Source organism: Oncorhynchus masou, chromosome 24 (assembly GCF_036934945.1).
Source record: "Oncorhynchus masou masou isolate Uvic2021 chromosome 24, UVic_Omas_1.1, whole genome shotgun sequence".
NCBI classification, from domain to species: domain Eukaryota; kingdom Metazoa; phylum Chordata; class Actinopteri; order Salmoniformes; family Salmonidae; genus Oncorhynchus; species Oncorhynchus masou.
The window spans coordinates 8,844,798-8,864,774 of NC_088235.1; the positions used below are offsets into that span (position 1 = coordinate 8,844,798).

Here is a 19,977-nt window from a genome sequence, read left to right on the forward strand (position 1 = left end):
TCCCTCCTCACCACTACATTACAGAACTACAGAGGAGACAAACAGCCTCCCTCCTCACCACTACATTACAGAACTACAGAGGAGACAAACAGCCTCCCTCCTCACCACTACATTACAGGACTACAGAGGAGACAAACAGCCTCCCTCCTCACCACTACATTACAGAACTACAGAGGAGACAAACAGCCTCCCTCCTCACCACTACATTACAGAACTACAGAGGAGACAAACAGCCTCCCTCCTCACCACTACATTACAGAACTACAGAGGAGACAAACAGCCTCCCTCCTCACCACTACATTACAGAACTACAGAGGAGACAAACAGCCTCCCTCCTCACCACAACATTACAGAACTACAGAGGAGACAAACAGCCTCCCTCCTCACCACAACATTACAGAGGAGACAAACAGCCTCCTCCTCACCACCACATTACAGAACTACAGAGGAGACAAACAGCCTCCTCCTCACCACTACATTACAGGACAACAGAGGAGACAAACAGCCTCCCTCCTCACCACTACATTACTACAGAGGAGACAAACAGCCTCCCCTCCTCACCACTACATTACTACAGAGGAGACAAACAGCCTCCCTCCTCACCACAACATTACAGGACTACAGAGGAGACAAACAGCCTCCCTCCTCACCACTACATTACAGAACTACAGAGGAGACAAACAGCCTCCCTCCTCACCACTACATTACAGAACTACAGAGGAGACAAACAGCCTCCCTCCTCAACACTACATTACTACAGAGGAGACAAACAGCCTCCCTCCTCACCACAACATTACAGGACTACAGAGGAGACAAACAGCCTCCTCCTCACCACTACATTACAGGACTACAGAGGAGACAAACAGCCTCCCTCCTCACCACTACATTACAGAACTACAGAGGAGACAAACAGCCTCCCTCCTCACCACTACATTACAGAACTACAGAGGAGACAAACAGCCTCCCTCCTCACCACTACATTACAGAACTACAGAGGAGACAAACAGCCTCCCTCCTCACCACAACATTACAGGACTACAGAGGAGACAAACAGCCTCCTCCTCACCACTACATTACAGAACTACAGAGGAGACAAACATCCTCCCTCCTCACCACAACATTACAGGACTACAGAGGAGACAAACAGCCTCCTCCTCACCACAACATTACAGAACTACAGAGGAGACAAACAGCCTCCCTCCTCACCACAACATTACAGGACTACAGAGGAGACAAACAGCCTCCTCCTCACCACTACATTACAGAACTACAGAGGAGACAAACAGCCTCCCTCCTCACCACTACATTACAGAACAACAGAGGAGACAAACAGCCTCCCTCCTCACCACTACATTACAGAACTACAGAGGAGACAAACAGCCTCCCTCCTCACCACTACATTACTACAGAGGAGACAAACAGCCTCCCTCCTCACCACTACATTACAGAACTACAGAGGAGACAAACAGCCACCCTCCTCACCACTACATTACAGAACTACAGAGGAGACAAACAGCCTCCCTCCTCACCACTACATTACAGAACTACAGAGGAGACAAACAGCCTCCCTCCTCACCACAACATTACAGAACTACAGAGGAGACAAACAGCCTCCCTCCTCACCACAACATTACAGAACTACAGAGGAGACAAACAGCCTCCCTCCTCACCACAACATTACAGAACTACAGAGGAGACAAACAGCCTCCTCCTCACCACTACATTACAGAACTACAGAGGAGACAAACAGCCTCCCTCCTCACCACTACATTACAGAACTACAGAGGAGACAAACAGCCTCCCTCCTCACCACAACATTACAGAACTACAGAGGAGACAAACAGCCTCCTCCTCACCACAACATTACAGAACTACAGAGGAGACAAACAGCCTCCCTCCTCACCACAACATTACAGAACTACAGAGGAGACAAACAGCCTCCCTCCTCACCACAACATTACAGAACTACAGAGGAGACAAACAGCCTCCCTCCTCACCACAACATTACAGGACTACAGAGGAGACAAACAGCCTCCCTCCTCACCACTACATTACAGAACTACAGAGGAGACAAACAGCCTCCCTCCTCACCACTACATTACAGAACTACAGAGGAGACAAACAGCCTCCCTCCTCACCACTACATTACAGAGGAGACAAACAGCCTCCCTCCTCACCACTACATTACAGAACTACAGAGGAGACAAACAGCCTCCCTCCTCACCACTACATTACAGAACTACAGAGGAGACAAACAGCCTCCCTCCTCACCACTACATTACTACAGAGGAGACAAACAGCCTCCCTCCTCACCACAACATTACAGAACTACAGAGGAGACAAACAGCCTCCCTCCTCACCACAACATTACAGAACTACAGAGGAGACAAACAGCCTCCCTCCTCACCACAACATTACAGAGGAGACAAACAGCCTCCCTCCTCACCACTACATTACAGGACTACAGAGGAGACAAACAGCCTCCCTCCTCACCACTACATTACAGAACTACAGAGGAGACAAACAGCCTCCCTCCTCACCACTACATTACAGAACTACAGAGGAGACAAACAGCCTCCTCCTCACCACAACATTACAGAACTACAGAGGAGACAAACAGCCTCCTCCTCACCACAACATTACAGAACTACAGAGGAGACAAACAGCCTCCTCCTCACCACTACATTACAGAGGAGACAAACAGCCTCCCTCCTCACCACTACATTACAGAACTACAGAGGAGACAAACAGCCTCCCTCCTCACCACTACATTACAGAACTACAGCTGAGAGGAGACAAACAGCCTCCCTCCTCACCACAACATTACAGAACTACAGAGGAGACAAACATCCTCCCTCCTCACCACTACATTACAGAACTACAGAGGAGACAAACAGCCTCCCTCCTCACCACTACATTACAGAACTACAGAGGAGGACAAACAGCCTCCCTCCTCACCACTACATTACAGAACTACAGAGGAGACAAACAGCCTCCCTCCTCACCACTACATTACAGAACTACAGAGGAGACAAACAGCCTCCCTCCTCACCACTACATTACAGAACTACAGAGGAGACAAACAGCCTCCCTCCTCACCACAACATTACAGAACTACAGAGGAGACAAACAGCCTCCCTCCTCACCACTACATTACAGAACTACAGAGGAGACAAACAGCCTCCTCCTCACCACTACATTACAGAACTACAGAGGAGACAAACAGCCTCCCCTCCTCACCACTACATTACAGAACTACAGAGGAGACAAACAGCCTCCTCCTCACCACTACATTACAGAACTACAGAGGAGACAAACAGCCTCGCTCCTCACCACTACATTACAGAACTACAGCTGAGAGGAGACAAACAGCCTCCCTCCTCACCACTACATTACAGGACTACAGAGGAGACAAACAGCCTCCCTCCTCACCACTACATTACAGGACTACAGAGGAGACAAACAGCCTCCCTCCTCACCACTACATTACAGGACTACAGAGGAGCCAAACAGCCTCCCTCCTCACCACTACATTACAGAACTACAGCTGACAGTCAGAAGGACAAACATCCTCCCTCCTCACCACTACATTACAGAACTACAGAGGAGACAAACAGCCTCCCTCCTCACCACTACATTACAGAACTACAGAGGAGACAAACAGCCTCCTCCTCACCACAACATTACAGAACTACAGAGGAGACAAACAGCCTCCCTCCTCACCACAACATTACAGAACTACAGAGGAGACAAACAGCCTCCTCCTCACCACTACATTACAGAACTACAGAGGAGACAAACAGCCTCCCTCCTCACCACAACATTACAGAACTACAGAGGAGACAAACAGCCTCCCTCCTCACCACAACATTACAGAACTACAGAGGAGACAAACAGCCTCCCTCCTCACCACAACATTACAGAACTACAGAGGAGACAAACAGCCTCCTCCTCACCACAACATTACAGAACTACAGAGGAGACAAACAGCCTCCTCCTCACCACTACATTACAGAACTACAGAGGAGACAAACAGCCCCCCTCCTCACCACTACATTACAGAACTACAGAGGAGACAAACAGCCCCCCTCCTCACCACTACATTACAGAACTACAGAGGAGACAAACAGCCTCCCTCCTCACCACAACATTACAGAACTACAGAGGAGACAAACAGCCTCCCTCCTCACCACAACATTACAGAACTACAGAGGAGACAAACAGCCTCCCTCCTCACCACTACATTACAGAACTACAGAGGAGACAAACAGCCTCCCTCCTCACCACTACATTACAGAACTACAGAGGAGACAAACAGCCCCCCCTCCTCACCACTACATTACAGAACTACAGAGGAGACAAACAGCCTCCCTCCTCACCACAACATTACAGAACTACAGAGGAGACAAACAGCCTCCCTCCTCACCACAACATTACAGAACTACAGAGGAGACAAACAGCCTCCCTCCTCACCACAACATTACAGAACTACAGAGGAGACAAACAGCCTCCCTCCTCACCACAACATTACAGAACTACAGAGGAGACAAACAGCCTCCCTCCTCACCACTACATTACTACAGAGGAGACAAACAGCCTCCTCCTCACCACAACATTACAGAACTACAGAGGAGACAAACAGCCTCCCTCCTCACCACAACATTACAGAACTACAGAGGAGACAAACAGCCTCCCTCCTCACCACTACATTACAGAACTACAGAGGAGACAAACAGCCTCCCTCCTCACCACTACATTACAGAACTACAGAGGAGACAAACAGCCTCCCTCCTCACCACAACATTACAGAACTACAGAGGAGACAAACAGCCTCCCTCCTCACCACAACATTACAGAACTACAGAGGAGACAAACAGCCTCCCTCCTCACCACAACATTACAGAACTACAGAGGAGACAAACAGCCTCCTCCTCACCACAACATTACAGAACTACAGAGGAGACAAACAGCCTCCCTCCTCACCACTACATTACAGAACTACAGAGGAGACAAACAGCCTCCCTCCTCACCACTACATTACAGAACTACAGAGGAGACAAACAGCCTCCCTCCTCACCACTACATTACAGAACTACAGAGGAGACAAACAGCCTCCCTCCTCACCACTACATTACAGAACTACAGAGGAGACAAACAGCCTCCCTCCTCACCACAACATTACAGAACTACAGAGGAGACAAACAGCCTCCCTCCTCACCACAACATTACAGAACTACAGAGGAGACAAACAGCCTCCCTCCTCACCACTACATTACAGAACTACAGAGGAGACAAACAGCCTCCCTCCTCACCACTACATTACAGAACTACAGAGGAGACAAACAGCCTCCTCCTCACCACTACATTACAGAACTACAGAGGAGACAAACAGCCTCCCTCCTCACCACTACATTACAGAACTACAGAGGAGACAAACAGCCTCCCTCCTCACCACTACATTACAGAACTACAGAGGAGACAAACAGCCTCCCTCCTCACCACTACATTACAGAACTACAGAGGAGACAAACAGCCTCCCTCCTCACCACTACATTACAGAACTACAGAGGAGACAAACAGCCTCCTCCTCACCACTACATTACAGAACTACAGAGGAGACAAACAGCCTCCCTCCTCACCACTACATTACAGAACTACAGAGGAGACAAACAGCCTCCCTCCTCACCACTACATTACAGAACTACAGAGGAGACAAACAGCCTCCCTCCTCACCACTACATTACAGAACTACAGAGGAGACAAACAGCCTCCCTCCTCACCACTACATTACAGAACTACAGAGGAGACAAACAGCCTCCCTCCTCACCACTACATTACAGAACTACAGAGGAGACAAACAGCCTCCCTCCTCACCACTACATTACAGAACTACAGAGGAGACAAACAGCCTCCCTCCTCACCACTACATTACAGAACTACAGAGGAGACAAACAGCCTCCCTCCTCACCACTACATTACAGAACTACAGAGGAGACAAACAGCCTCCCTCCTCACCACTACATTACAGAACTACAGAGGAGACAAACAGCCTCCCTCCTCACCACTACATTACAGAACTACAGAGGAGACAAACAGCCTCCCTCCTCACCACTACATTACAGAACTACAGAGGAGACAAACAGCCTCCCTCCTCACCACTACATTACAGAACTACAGAGGAGACAAACAGCCTCCCTCCTCACCACTACATTACAGAACTACAGAGGAGACAAACAGCCTCCCTCCTCACCACTACATTACAGAACTACAGAGGAGACAAACAGCCTCCCTCCTCACCACTACATTACAGAACTACAGAGGAGACAAACAGCCTCCCTCCTCACCACTACATTACAGAACTACAGAGGAGACAAACAGCCTCCCTCCTCACCACAACATTACAGAACTACAGAGGAGACAAACAGCCTCCCTCCTCACCACTACATTACAGAACTACAGAGGAGACAAACAGCCTCCCTCCTCACCACAACATTACAGAACTACAGAGGAGACAAACAGCCTCCCTCCTCACCACTACATTACAGAACTACAGAGGAGACAAACAGCCTCCCTCCTCACCACAACATTACAGAACTACAGAGGAGACAAACAGCCTCCCTCCTCACCACTACATTACAGAACTACAGAGGAGACAAACAGCCTCCCTCCTCACCACTACATTACAGAACTACAGAGGAGACAAACAGCCTCCTCCTCACCACAACATTACAGAACTACAGAGGAGACAAACAGCCTCCCTCCTCACCACAACATTACAGAACTACAGAGGAGACAAACAGCCTCCCTCCTCACCACTACATTACAGAACTACAGAGGAGACAAACAGCCTCCCTCCTCACCACAACATTACAGAACTACAGAGGAGACAAACAGCCTCCCTCCTCACCACTACATTACAGAACTACAGAGGAGACAAACAGCCTCCCTCCTCACCACAACATTACAGAACTACAGAGGAGACAAACAGCCTCCCTCCTCACCACTACATTACAGAACTACAGAGGAGACAAACAGCCTCCCTCCTCACCACTACATTACAGAACTACAGAGGAGACAAACAGCCTCCCTCCTCACCACAACATTACAGAACTACAGAGGAGACAAACAGCCTCCCTCCTCACCACTACATTACAGAACTACAGAGGAGACAAACAGCCTCCCTCCTCACCACTACATTACAGAACTACAGAGGAGACAAACAGCCTCCCTCCTCACCACTACATTACAGAACTACAGAGGAGACAAACAGCCTCCTCCTCACCACTACATTACAGAACTACAGAGGAGACAAACAGCCTCCCTCCTCACCACTACATTACAGAACTACAGAGGAGACAAACAGCCTCCCTCCTCACCACTACATTACAGAACTACAGAGGAGACAAACAGCCTTCCTCCTCACCACTACATTACAGAACTACAGAGGAGACAAACAGCCTCCCTCCTCACCACAACATTACAGAACTACAGAGGAGACAAACAGCCTCCCTCCTCACCACTACATTACAGAACTACAGAGGAGACAAACAGCCTCCCTCCTCACCACTACATTACAGAACTACAGAGGAGACAAACAGCCTCCCTCCTCACCACAACATTACAGAACTACAGAGGAGACAAACAGCCTCCCTCCTCACCACTACATTACAGAACTACAGAGGAGACAAACAGCCTCCCTCCTCACCACTACATTACAGAACTACAGAGGAGACAAACAGCCTCCCTCCTCACCACTACATTACAGAACAACAGCTGACAGTCAGAAGGACAAACAGCCTCCCTCCTCATGACTACCTATACGTAGTTAGACTGATGAAGTGTGTAATTAGTATAGTTAAGGAGTTATTGATTTGTCTGACAAACCCAAGCCAGACTCCTCAGGACAGACCACATCTAAACGAGTGTTATGAATGTTGGTTATTAGGCTGTTAGTTGTTGGAAGTTCTTTTATTTTGTGATTTGTTGTGCCAAGGTCTGAAGATAAGAGGAGCCAAGGCTGCACTCAACAGCCTGACTAACACAAACACAGCTTCCTCAAGACCACACACAACTTTGTGTTTATTTATAAAGACGGTCTACCAAGGGCCAAACCCGAACCCAGACGGCTGGGACAATTGTGTGCCGCCCCTAAGGCGGAATCGAACCAGGGTCTGTAGTGACACTTCTGGCACCTAGATGCAGTTCCATAGACAGCTGTGATACAAACTGGAATCGAACCAGGGTCTGTAGTGACACTTCTGGCACCTAGATGCAGTTCCATAGACAGCTGTGATACAGCCTGGAATCGAACCAGGGTCTGTAGTGACACTTCTGGCACCTAGATGCAGTTCTTAGACAGCTGTGATACAGCCTGGAATCGAACCACTGTAGTGACACTTCTGGCACCTAGATGGTCTAGACAGCTGTGTCCAGTGACCGTCTTTGACAACAGAACTGTAGATGGCTGCGCTCAGGGGTTAACAGTGTTTGACAGAGCTGTTACTGGAGAACAATACACAGGGTTTATACAGATCATTTCAAGGAGCCAAATGAACGTAAACCTTATGTTTTATTACCGATTTGCTTCTGTTGAACAGAGTTGTCCTGCTGCTGGCCAGTGTAGAACTACACAGAGGAACAGAGTTGTCCTGTACAGTGTAGAACTACACAGAGGAACAGAGTTGTCCTGGACAGTGTAGAACTACACAGAGGAACAGAGTTGTCCAGGCTCTGGCCAGTGTAGAACTACACAGAGGAACAGAGTTGTCCTGGACAGTGTAGAACTACACAGAGGAACAGAGTTGTCCTGGACAGTGTAGAACTACACAGAGTAACAGAGTTGTCCTGGCCAGTGTAGAACTACACAGAGGAACAGAGTTGTCCTGGCCAGTGTAGAACTACACAGAGGAACAGAGTTGTCCTGGCCAGTGTAGAACTACACAGAGGAACAGTTGTCCTGGACAGTGTAGAAATACACAGAGGAACAGAGTTGTCCAGGACAGAGTAGAACTACACAGAGGAACAGAGTTGTCCTGGCTCTGGCCAGTGTAGAACTACACAGAGGAACAGAGTTGTCCAGGCTCTGGCCAGTGTAGAACTACACAGAGGAACAGAGTTGTCCAGGCTCTGGCCAGTGTAGAACTACACAGAGGGACAGAGTTGTCCAGGCTCTGGCCAGTGTAGAACTACACAGAGGAACAGAGTTGTCCAGGCTCTGGCCAGTGTAGAACTACACAGAGGAACAGAGTTGTCCAGGCTCTGGCCAGTGTAGAACTGTTCTGTAGGGATGTGTGTAGCTCATATACCATTGTTTTCTCCAGACATGTTGAACCACAGAATATCACTGTTTCTCAACAGGATTCCTGTCATCTCCATCAGCGTCTCCTTTCTCGACTTTTAAAGAATCAGAAAGGTATTTTTACAACACTTCCTGTATGATCATCAAAAGGGGATTTCAAATTAATTCATCACATGATGGACGAGGAAACATCATGCAGGAAAACAATGACTCCCCCCCCCTCTTGCCTTGAGAAAGAAAGATGTATTTAAAACTACTCCTCCGATTCCATCTGATTTCCTGCAGGGTTTGTTGACGTTCTAAGAACAAAAGGAAGTGTGTCGTGGAATTAAGAACGTTCAACTCTTTGATCAGTAGATTGGTTCACACGTCGTTACTCTTTGTGAACCAAAAGCAGGTCAGACAGAGCCAGACATTCATCCATCCCTCATGTGAAACTGTGAAAGAGATACAAATATGAGTCATTGGTTGGTAAGGGCCACCGTTCATGTTAACCCGTGCAGTGTGACGTTAGAAGGAGATCCTGAAGGAGAGATTGTGACGGTGCGTCTCTGATTGGTCGATGAGCTTACCAGCATTAACAGAAGGGACGTTCTGGAACATTCCACTGTAGAATTCAAGACATTCAAGGAAGTTCAGCTTCTGGCCTCAAGGTAAGCGATGATCCACATGAAGAGACCGTATGAGGGAAAATAAAGATGTGTTCAGTCTCCGTCTGTTGTGAGATCAGACGCTGTGTATTTCTCAGAGTAAAGGGATGAGATCTCCACACTACACAAACTAAACGTCTAAAGCTTTTATCCCAGATGTTTATTTTCCAAGATAAAGTCAGTCAACTGACATCTCTGCAGAGAAACTAAAAGGTTTCCTCAGTCAACTGACATCTCTGCAGAGAAACTAAAAGGTTTCCTCAGTCTCAGTCAAGGAGATGCAACTCTCCCAAAGACATCCACCTCGTTCGTTTGAATAGCTGATGAGGAACAGTAGTCAGTGGGGTATTAAAAGTGCAATGACAAAGCTGTGACAAGAGGAAACACAACGCCATGGAAACCAGCGGTGGTAGACTGTAGCTTTGGTTGCCCGGAGCAACAAGGGAAGGGACCTGCTGAGGAGTCCTCCCTACAGGAAGGGACACAGTGAGCTCAAGTCCTCCCTACAGGAAGGGACACAGTGAGCTCAAGTCCTCCCTACAGGAAGGGACACAGTGAGCTCAAGTCCTCCCTACAGGAAGGGACACAGTGAGCTCAAGTCCTCCCTACAGGAAGGGACACAGAGAGCTCAAGTCCTCCCTGCAGGAAGGGACACAGTGAGCTCAAGTCCTCCCTACAGGAAGGGACACAGAGAGCTCAAGTCCTCCCTGCAGGAAGGGACACAGTGAGCTCAAGTCCTCCCTACAGGAAGGGACACAGAGAGCTCAAGTCCTCCCTGCAGGAAGGGACACAGTGAGCTCAAGTCCTCCCTACAGGAAGGGACACAGAGAGCTCAAGTCCTCCCTGCAGGAAGGGACACAGTGAGCTCAAGTCCTCCCTACAGGAAGGGACACAGAGAGCTCAAGTCCTCCCTGCAGGAAGGGACACAGTGAGCTCAAGTCCTCCCTACAGGAAGGGACACAGAGAGCTCAAGTCCTCCCTGCAGGAAGGGACACAGTGAGCTCAAGTCCTCCCTACAGGAAGGGACACAGAGAGCTCAAGTCCTCCCTGCAGGAAGGGACACAGTGAGCTCAAGTCCTCCCTACAGGAAGGGACACAGAGAGCTCAAGTCCTCCCTGCAGGAAGGGACACAGTGAGCTCAAGTCCTCCCTACAGGAAGGGACACAGAGAGCTCAAGTCCTCCCTGCAGGAAGGGACACAGTGAGCTCAAGTCCCTCCTACAGGAAGGGACACAGTGAGCTCAAGTCCCTCCTACAGGAAGGGACACGCTGAGCTCAAGTCCTCCCTACAGGAAGGGACACGCTGAGGTCACATCCTCCCTGCGGGAAGGGACACGCTGAGGTCACATCCTCCCTGCGGGAAGGGACACGCTGAGGTCACATCCTCCCTGCGGGAAGGGACACGCTGAGGTCACATCCTCCCTGCGGGAAGGGACACGCTGAGGTCACATCCTCCCTGCGGGAAGGGACACGCTGAGGTCACATCCTCCCTGCAGGAAGGGACACGCTGAGGTCACATCCTCCCTGCAGGAAGGGACACGCTGAGGTCACATCCTACCTGCAGGAAGGGACACGCTGAGGTCACATCCTCCCTGCAGGAAGGGACACGCTGAGGTCACATCCTCCCTGCAGGAAGGGACACGCTGAGGTCACGTCCTCCCTGCAGGAAGGGACACGCTGAGGTCACATCCTCCCTGCAGGAAGGGACACGCTGAGGTCACATCCTCCCTGCAGGAAGGGACACGCTGAGGTCAAGTCCTCCCTGCAGGAAGGGACACGCTGAGGTCACATCCTCCCTGCAGGAAGGGACACAGTGAGCTCAAGTCCTCCCTACATGAAGGGACACAGTGAGCTCAAGTCCTCCCTGCAGGAAGGGACACGCTGATGTCACATCCTCCCTGCAGGAAGGGACACGCTGATGTCACATCCTCCCTACAGGAAGGGACACAGTGAGCTCAAGTCCTCCCTACAGGAAGGGACACAGTGAGCTCAAGTCCTCCCTGCAGGAAGGGACACGCTGATGTCACATCCTCCCTGCAGGAAGGGACACGCTGATGTCACATCCTCCCTACAGGAAGGGACACAGTGAGCTCAAGTCCTCCCTACAGGAAGGGACACAGTGAGCTCAAGTCCTCCCTACAGGAAGGGACACAGTGAGCTCAAGTCCTCCCTACAGGAAGGGACACAGTGAGCTCAAGTCCTCCCTACAGGAAGGGACACAGTGAGCTCAAGTCCTCCCTACAGGAAGGGACACAGTGAGCTCAAGTCCCTCCTACAGGAAGGGAACTAAACATTCTATGACAGCAGACACAATGCAACACTATATGGGAAGCGGTGTTCTACTGTACTGACAACAGCCATTCATGGTTAAACCGCCTCCCCACTTCCTCAATCTACCTGAGACTGTAATAATAGGGAACCTTCATAAAGGGTAAGACACACAGCCGACAGCGACAACGGGCCCTGTACTTCACATGACACTGGTCTCATTACTGTACAAGTGTTCCTGTGGACAGGGGCCACAGTAATGTAAGGTGAGAACCAAAACGCACATGACTGGTCTCATTACTGTACAAGTGTTCCTGTGGACAGGGGCCACAGTAATGTAAGGTGAGAACCAAAACGCACATGACACTGGTCTCATTACTGTACAAGTGTTCCTGTGGACAGGGGCCACAGTAATGTAAGGTGAGAACTAAAACGCACACGTCACTGTTGAATTGTACATGGATGGTAAATCAGTCATTTGAAGTATGTTTCGGTATGTCTGCTCCTTTAAACCAACCAGACCAGAGAGGCAGAGGTGAAGCAAGAGGGCTGACTCCTCCCCTGTCGGTCAGAGAATAAAGAGTGAAACAGACCAGGTGGTTTTGAATGGAGGTCAATGAGAAAGTCTTGAATTCAGTCAACATAAAATTACAAAAGATATTCTAAGTGAGACTTATTCGACTAAATAGAAGTTTCACTTTTGATTTCCAACTAAGTTCAATAAAACATATTGTATATGGGTGAGTTCAGTGTTTCACGTCTGGATTCCTTGATTCCGTCTGAATTTTCCCGCAATGCGGATTTTATAGGGCCCTAAGTCTTCTCTCATCTCCCTGACTCATCAGAAGGCCTCGAGTCTTCTCTCATCTCCCTGACTCATCAGAAGGCCTTGTTGAGTGTTCTCTGATCTCCCTGACTCATCAGAAGGCCTTGAGTCTTCTCTCATCTCCCTGACTCATCAGAAGGCCTCGAGTCTTCTCTCATCTCCCTGACTCATCAGAAGGCCTTGAGTCTTCTCTCATCTCCCTGACTCATCAGAAGGCCTTGTTGAGTGTTCTCTCATCTCCCTGACTCACCAGAAGGCCTTGTTGAGTCTTCTCTGACTCATCAGAGGGCCTTGTTGAGTCTTCTCTGATCTCCCTGACTCATCAGAAGGCCTTGTTGAGTCTTCTCTCATCTCCCTGACTCATCAGAAGGCCTTGTTGAGTCTTCTCTGATCTCCCTGACTCATCAGAAGGCCTTGTTGAGTCTTCTCTGACTCATCAGAAGGCCTTGTTGAGTTCTCTGACTCATCAGAAGGCCTTGTTGAGTCTTCTCTGATCTCCCTATGAATTGTTATCAATATTTGGAACTATTTTCTTAAAATCAGTTGAAACAAAGTCTTAACTACAGTGTAGTATATTTACTGAATCACTATGCAATGACCAGGAGTTTAGACTCCTAACAACAGCCTGTACTAGCATGTGTATTCTGTACTAGCGTATGTATCCTGTACTAGCGTATGTATCCTGTACTAGCTTATGTAGCCTGTACTAGCTTGTGTAGCCCGTACTAGCTTATGTAGCCTGTACTAGCTTATGCAGCCTGTACTAGCTTATGCAGCCCGTACTAGCTGATGTAGCCCATACTAGCATGTGTAGCCCGTACTAGCTTATGTAGCCCGTACTAGCTTATGTAGCCCGTACTAGCTTATGTAGCCCGTACTAGCTTATGTAGCCCGTACTAGCTGATGTAGCCCGTACTAGCATGTGTAGCCCGTACTAGCTTATGTAGCCCGTACTAGCTTATGTAGCCCGTACTAGCTTATGTAGCCCGTACTAGCTTATGTAGCCCGTACTAGCTTATGTAGCCCGTACTAGCTTATATAGCCCGTACTAGCTTATATAGCCTGTACTAGCTTATGTATCCTGTACTAGCTGATGTAGCCCGTACTAGCATGTGTAGCCCGTACTAGCTTATGTAGCCCATACTAGCTTATGTAGCCCGTACTAGCTTATGTAGCCCGTACTAGCTTATGTAGCCCGTACTAGCTTATTTAGCCCGTACTAGCTTATTTAGCCCGTACTAGCTTATTTAGACTGTACTAGCTTATGCAGCCTAGGCATAACAACAACGTTACTGTATTCTGTTTGTATATTGCTGGCAGCACCTCTTCACCAAATCAAATTCCGGGTTAAATGTACTTGGAGAATAAGCATGTGTTATACCTAATGCAACGTATTACCAATACACCAGAGTGAGAGTGAATATGGCCACTACAATGAATGACTCCAGCCAGGCCAAAACCTAACTCAGTTACTGGCCTGATGGTGAGACAGGACAGGACGTCCGACAGCGGGCGGTCATACCGCCCAAGAGATCATGTGTCAATCAAATCAAATCAAATTTATTTATATAGCCCTTCGTACATCAGCTGATGTCTCAAAGTGCTGTACAGAAACCCAGCCTGAAACCCCAAACAGCAAGCAATGCAGGTGTAGAAGCACGGTGGCTAGGAAAAACTCCCTAGAAAGGCCAGAACCTAGGAAGAAACCTAGAGAGGAACCAGGCTATGTGGGGTGGCCAATCCTCTTCTGGCTGTGCCGGGTAGAGATTATAACAGAACATGGCCAAGATGTTCAAATGTTCATAAATGACCAGCATGGTCGAATAATAATAAGGCAGAACAGTTGAACAATCAACACGGAGCTATTCAACTTCAAGATGTATCCAGTTTGAGTTGTGTCCACATTTCAAAAACTGAACTCAAACAAAAAACAGCAGCCCTAAGGGCTCCTGTTGCCAGATCTACTTTGAATAAATCACATAAAGAACTTAGAGACGAGGAAAGAGTAGCCTGCACTATTCCAAACACATTGAAAACATATGAGGCATCACAATTACACCAAATCCATTCTGTTCACCAATAACTGTAGCTCGTATGTTGAACCAAGTAACAATAAACGCTACAAAGTTCCAACCGCGTCCTGTAACGTCCACGATGTGGCAGGCCCCGACGACACAGGAAACAGTGTTGCAAACTAGGCGCGCCTCTGACAATTCCCGGTGATGACTGCAGTCCGCTCACAAAGACAGGGATTCCTCGCTTTGCCTTTATGCAAACCAGTTGGCAAAACCAGTTGCTGATAGCAGAAGATTTTATCAAACTTTTGCATTCCTAAATTCAGGCAAATGTGTTGCAAAGAAATCAAGTCAGGCCTTTAGGAATATTGTGTGAATCTCGGCGTGGCAGCGCTGTATCATAAACTAATTACAATTATTCCCAAACTTGTGCCTTCGGATGCAGAGTAGGAACGACAAGCTACCCAGCGAGACTAGACAGAGAAAACGTGCAAGTTTATTAGACTCACCAACTCCGTACTTCTCCTTCTTCGTCGGCACCCAGCGAGACATTATTCATTTAAAAACTCCCCCGTGTTGAGGTTGGGTTTGTTTCAATAGTTCCAGATTAGACTGTAGAGTTTTCTGTACTTTAGAGTTCTCAGTGTCGGTGAATAGAATCACGTCGAGCGGCCATTTTCCCCCAGTGACAGTCAGCCTGGACAGGACGCTCCACAAGGGGGTGGAAATTAACACAAAACACTTTGATCATCAAGTATGGACTGCGTTAGGCTAAGAAACTGGAATTAGATTTTAATATAGATCAAATAGATACCGGGTCTATATAGCAATATATTACTTACTCTATGACTTTCCTAAAGGTAACTGTACAGAATGCTATGTAAAGGGTCTCAAAAAAATGCAACTATTCATGCAAAACTGTAATCTTCTGTTACTGCATCATTCTGTATCATACTGAATTAATCGTTCTCCCAAATGAGCTTACTCGTATTTGTTTTTAATGGTTGGCCAATGAATTGAACTTTAAATATGAAAATATATCGACTAAGCGCATAATGATGTGATTTACACTATGGTGCAAAAGTTTGGGGTCACTTAGAAATGTCCTTGTTTTTGAAAGAAAATCACATTTTTGTCCATTAAAATAAAATCAAGTTGATCAGAAATACAGTGTAGACATTGTTAATATTGTAAATGACTATTGTAGCTGGAAACGGCAGATGTTTATTAATGTAATATCTACCTAGACGTACAGAGGCCCATTATCAGCAACCATCACTCCTGTGTTCCAATGGCACGTTGTGTTAGCTAATCCAAGTTTATCGTTTTAAAAGGGTAATTGATCATTAGAAAACCCTTTAGAAATTATGTTAGCACAGCTGAAAACTGTTGTATTGATTAAAGAAGCAATAAAACTGGCCTTCTTTAGACTAGTTAAGTATCTGGTGCATCAGCATTTGTGGTTTTATATTTTAATGTGTTTAACACTTGTTTGTTTACTACATGATTCCATATGTGTTATTTCATAGTTTTGATGTCTTCACTATTATTTAACAATTTAGAAAACAGTAAAAATAAAGAAAACCCCTTGAATGAGTAGATGTTCTAGAATTTTTTTGTATTATTTTTTTAACCTTTATTTAACCAGGAAAGTAAGAACAAATTCTTATTTACAATGACAGCATAGGAACAGTGTGTTAACTGGTCTAGGAACAGTGTGTTAACTGGTCTAGGAACAGTGGGTTAACTGGTCTAGGAATAGTGGGTTAACTGGTCTAGGAACAGTGGGTTAACTGCCTGTTCAGGGGAACAGTGGGTTAACTGGTCTAGGAACAGTGGGTTAACTGGTCTAGGAACAGTGGGTTAACTGCCTGTTCAGGGGAACAGTGGGTTAACTGCCTTGTTCAGGGGAACAGTGGGTTAACTGCCTGTTCAGGGGAACAGTGGATTAACTGCCTGTTCAGGGGAACAGTGGGTTAACTGGTCTAGGAATAGTGGGTTAACTGATCTAGGAACAGTGGATTAACTGCCTGTTCAGGGGAACAGTGGATTAACTGCCTGTTCAGGGGAACAGTGGGTTAACTGCCTGTTCAGGGGAACAGTGGATTAACTGCCTGTTCAGGGGAACAGTGGGTTAACTGGTCTAGGAACAGTGGGTTAACTGCCTTGTTCAGGGGAACAGTGGGTTAACTGGTCTAGGAACAGTGGGTTAACTGCCTGTTCAGGGGAACAGTGGGTTAACTGCCTTGTTCAGGGGAACAGTGGGTTAACTGGTCTAGGAACAGTGGGTTAACTGCCTGTTCAGGGGAACAGTGGGTTAACTGCCTGTTCAGGGGAACAGTGGGTTAACTGTTCTAGGAACAGTGGGTTAACTGCCTGTTCAGGGGAACAGTGGGTTAACTGCCTGTTCAGGGGAACAGTGGGTTAACTGTTCTAGGAACAGTGGGTTAACTGCCTGTTCAGGGGAACAGTGGGTTAACTGGTCTGGGAACAGTGGGTTAACTGGTCTGGGAACAGTGGGTTAACTGGTCTGGGAACAGTGGGTTAACTGCCTGTTCAGGGGAACAGTGGGTTAACTGGTCTGGGAACAGTGGGTTAACTGGTCTGGGAACAGTGGGTTAACTGGTCTGGGAACAGTGGGTTAACTGGTCTGGGAACAGTGGGTTAACTGGTCTGGGAACAGTGGGTTAACTGGTCTGGGAACAGTGGGTTAACTGGTCTAGGAACAGTGGGTTAACTGCCTGTTCAGGGGAACAGTGGGTTAACTGGTCTAGGAACAGTGGGTTAACTGGTCTGGGAACAGTGGGTTAACTGGTCTGGGAACAGTGGGTTAACTGGTCTGGGAACAGTGGGTTAACTGGTCTGGGAACAGTGGGTTAACTGCCTGTTCAGGGGAACAGTGGGTTAACTGGTCTGGGAACAGTGGGTTAACTGGTCTAGGAACAGTGGGTTAACTGGTCTGGGAACAGTGGGTTAACTGGTCTGGGAACAGTGGGTTAACTGCCTGTTCAGGGGAACAGTGGGTTAACTGGTCTGGGAACAGTGGGTTAACTGCCTGTTCAGGGGAACAGTGGGTTAACTGGTCTGGGAACAGTGGGTTAACTGGTCTAGGAACAGTGGGTTACCTGGCCTAGGAACAGTGGGTTAACTGGCCTAGGAACAGTGGGTTAACTGGTCTGGGAACAGTGGGTTAACTGGTCTGGGAACAGTGGGTTAACTGGTCTGGGAACAGTGGGTTAACTGCCTGTTCAGGGGCAGAAGGACAGATTTCTACCTTGTCAGACTTGGACCTCTCAGTTACTAGTCCACCGCTCTAACCACTGGACCCGTACTGTATAGGGCGACAATCCTTATAATATTTAGCAATATATCGCTTTCAGTATCCAGGATATCTTTCACTAGATGATCATTCAACATGGTTCTTTTGCAGTAAATAAATTATTTAAAAAACAAAATCAATAGCCTACACAAAACTAAAAAAGGAAATTGACTAAACTTTAAACTTTAACCCTACATGCCCACTCCACAGTTAAATCTTAAGTGGCATGGTACAGCCGCCATCTTAAATTAAGGTTCAATAAATATATATATTTTTTTTAAGTCCATTATACCCTGTCTGTTCCAGACCTTGAAGCAGACTGCATTACATACACAAGGTTCTGTACTATCTCTCGCTCCCTTGACATTACCATCTGTTCGAATAACAAAAGTGGACTTATACACACCTGTAGGCGAGGACGCCGTTTGGCAGAGCGTGGGAAAACAGTTGATCAGAACCAGGAAGTTACCTTGAATTTGAAACGTTTATTAGACTGAGGACCTAAACAACTAAATACGATGACTCCGTGTGTGTTTTCCTGTTTCCCGCTGAGTTGTAAGTGAGCCAGAAACGTGTAGACCTAAACCTGTAACAAATGCCGATACAACTCTGAAAACAAAACGGGCCTTGGGTCTCTATGGGGTATTGTGATGTCATTGTGGGGTATTGTGATGTCATTGTGGGGTATTGTGATGTCTTTATGGGGTATTGTGATGTCATTGTGGGGTATTGTGATGTCATTATGATGTAGGATCATTTACCACAAGAATACAGACAGATAAACGCGTGAGTGTGGAATTATTGGATAAGAAAAAGCACGTTTATAAGCTACTTAATATATATATTTTATTATTAATTTTTTATTTAACTAGTCACATCAGTTAAGAACAAATTCTTATTTACAATGACGGCCTCGGAACAGTGGGTTAACTGCCTGTTCAGGGGACAGAACAACAGATTTGCACCTTGTCAGCTCGGGGGTTTGAACTTGCAACCTTCCGGTTACTAGTCCAACACTCTAACCACTAGGCTACCCTGCCGTCCCTACACTCTAACCACTAGGCTACCCTGCCGCCCTCTACACTCTAACCACTAGGCTACCCTGCCGTCCCTACACTCTAACCACTAGGCTACCCTGCCGTCCCTACACTCTAACCACTAGGCTACCCTGCCGTCCCTACACTCTAACCACTAGGCTACCCTGCCGCCCTCTACACTCTAACCACTAGGCTACCCTGCCGTCCCTACACTCTAACCACTAGGCTACCCTACCGCCTCTACACTCTAACCACGAGGCTACCCTGCCTCCTCTACACTCTAACCACTAGGCTACCCTACCGCCTCTACACTCTAACCACGAGGCTACCCTGCCGTCCCTACACTCTAACCACTAGGCTACCCTACCGCCTCTACACTCTAACCACTAGGCTACCCTACCGCCTCTACACTCTAACCACTAGGCTACCTGTCTCCCCTACACTCTAACCACTAGGCTACCCTGCCGCCTCTACACTCTAACCACTAGGCTACCCTACCGCCTCTACACTCTAACCACTAGGCTACCCTACCGCCTCTACACTCTAACCACTAGGCTACCCTACC

At 47.7% G+C, this 19,977-nt stretch overlaps 1 protein-coding gene across 2 annotated transcripts in view; it reads right to left on the reverse strand.

The window, feature by feature from the left end:
• The window catches only part of LOC135511554 (dedicator of cytokinesis protein 1-like), a 136,582-nt gene extending 120,845 nt beyond the window's left edge, over positions 1–15,737 (reverse strand). For both annotated transcript variants that reach the window (XM_064933038.1, XM_064933039.1), the window contains exon 1: positions 15,566–15,737. In XM_064933038.1, coding sequence (XP_064789110.1) covers positions 15,566–15,608 — 43 coding nt within the window. In that variant the 5' untranslated portion in view covers positions 15,609–15,737. The remainder of the gene's footprint in view (positions 1–15,565) is intronic.
• Positions 15,738–19,977: the final 4,240 nt, after the last annotated feature.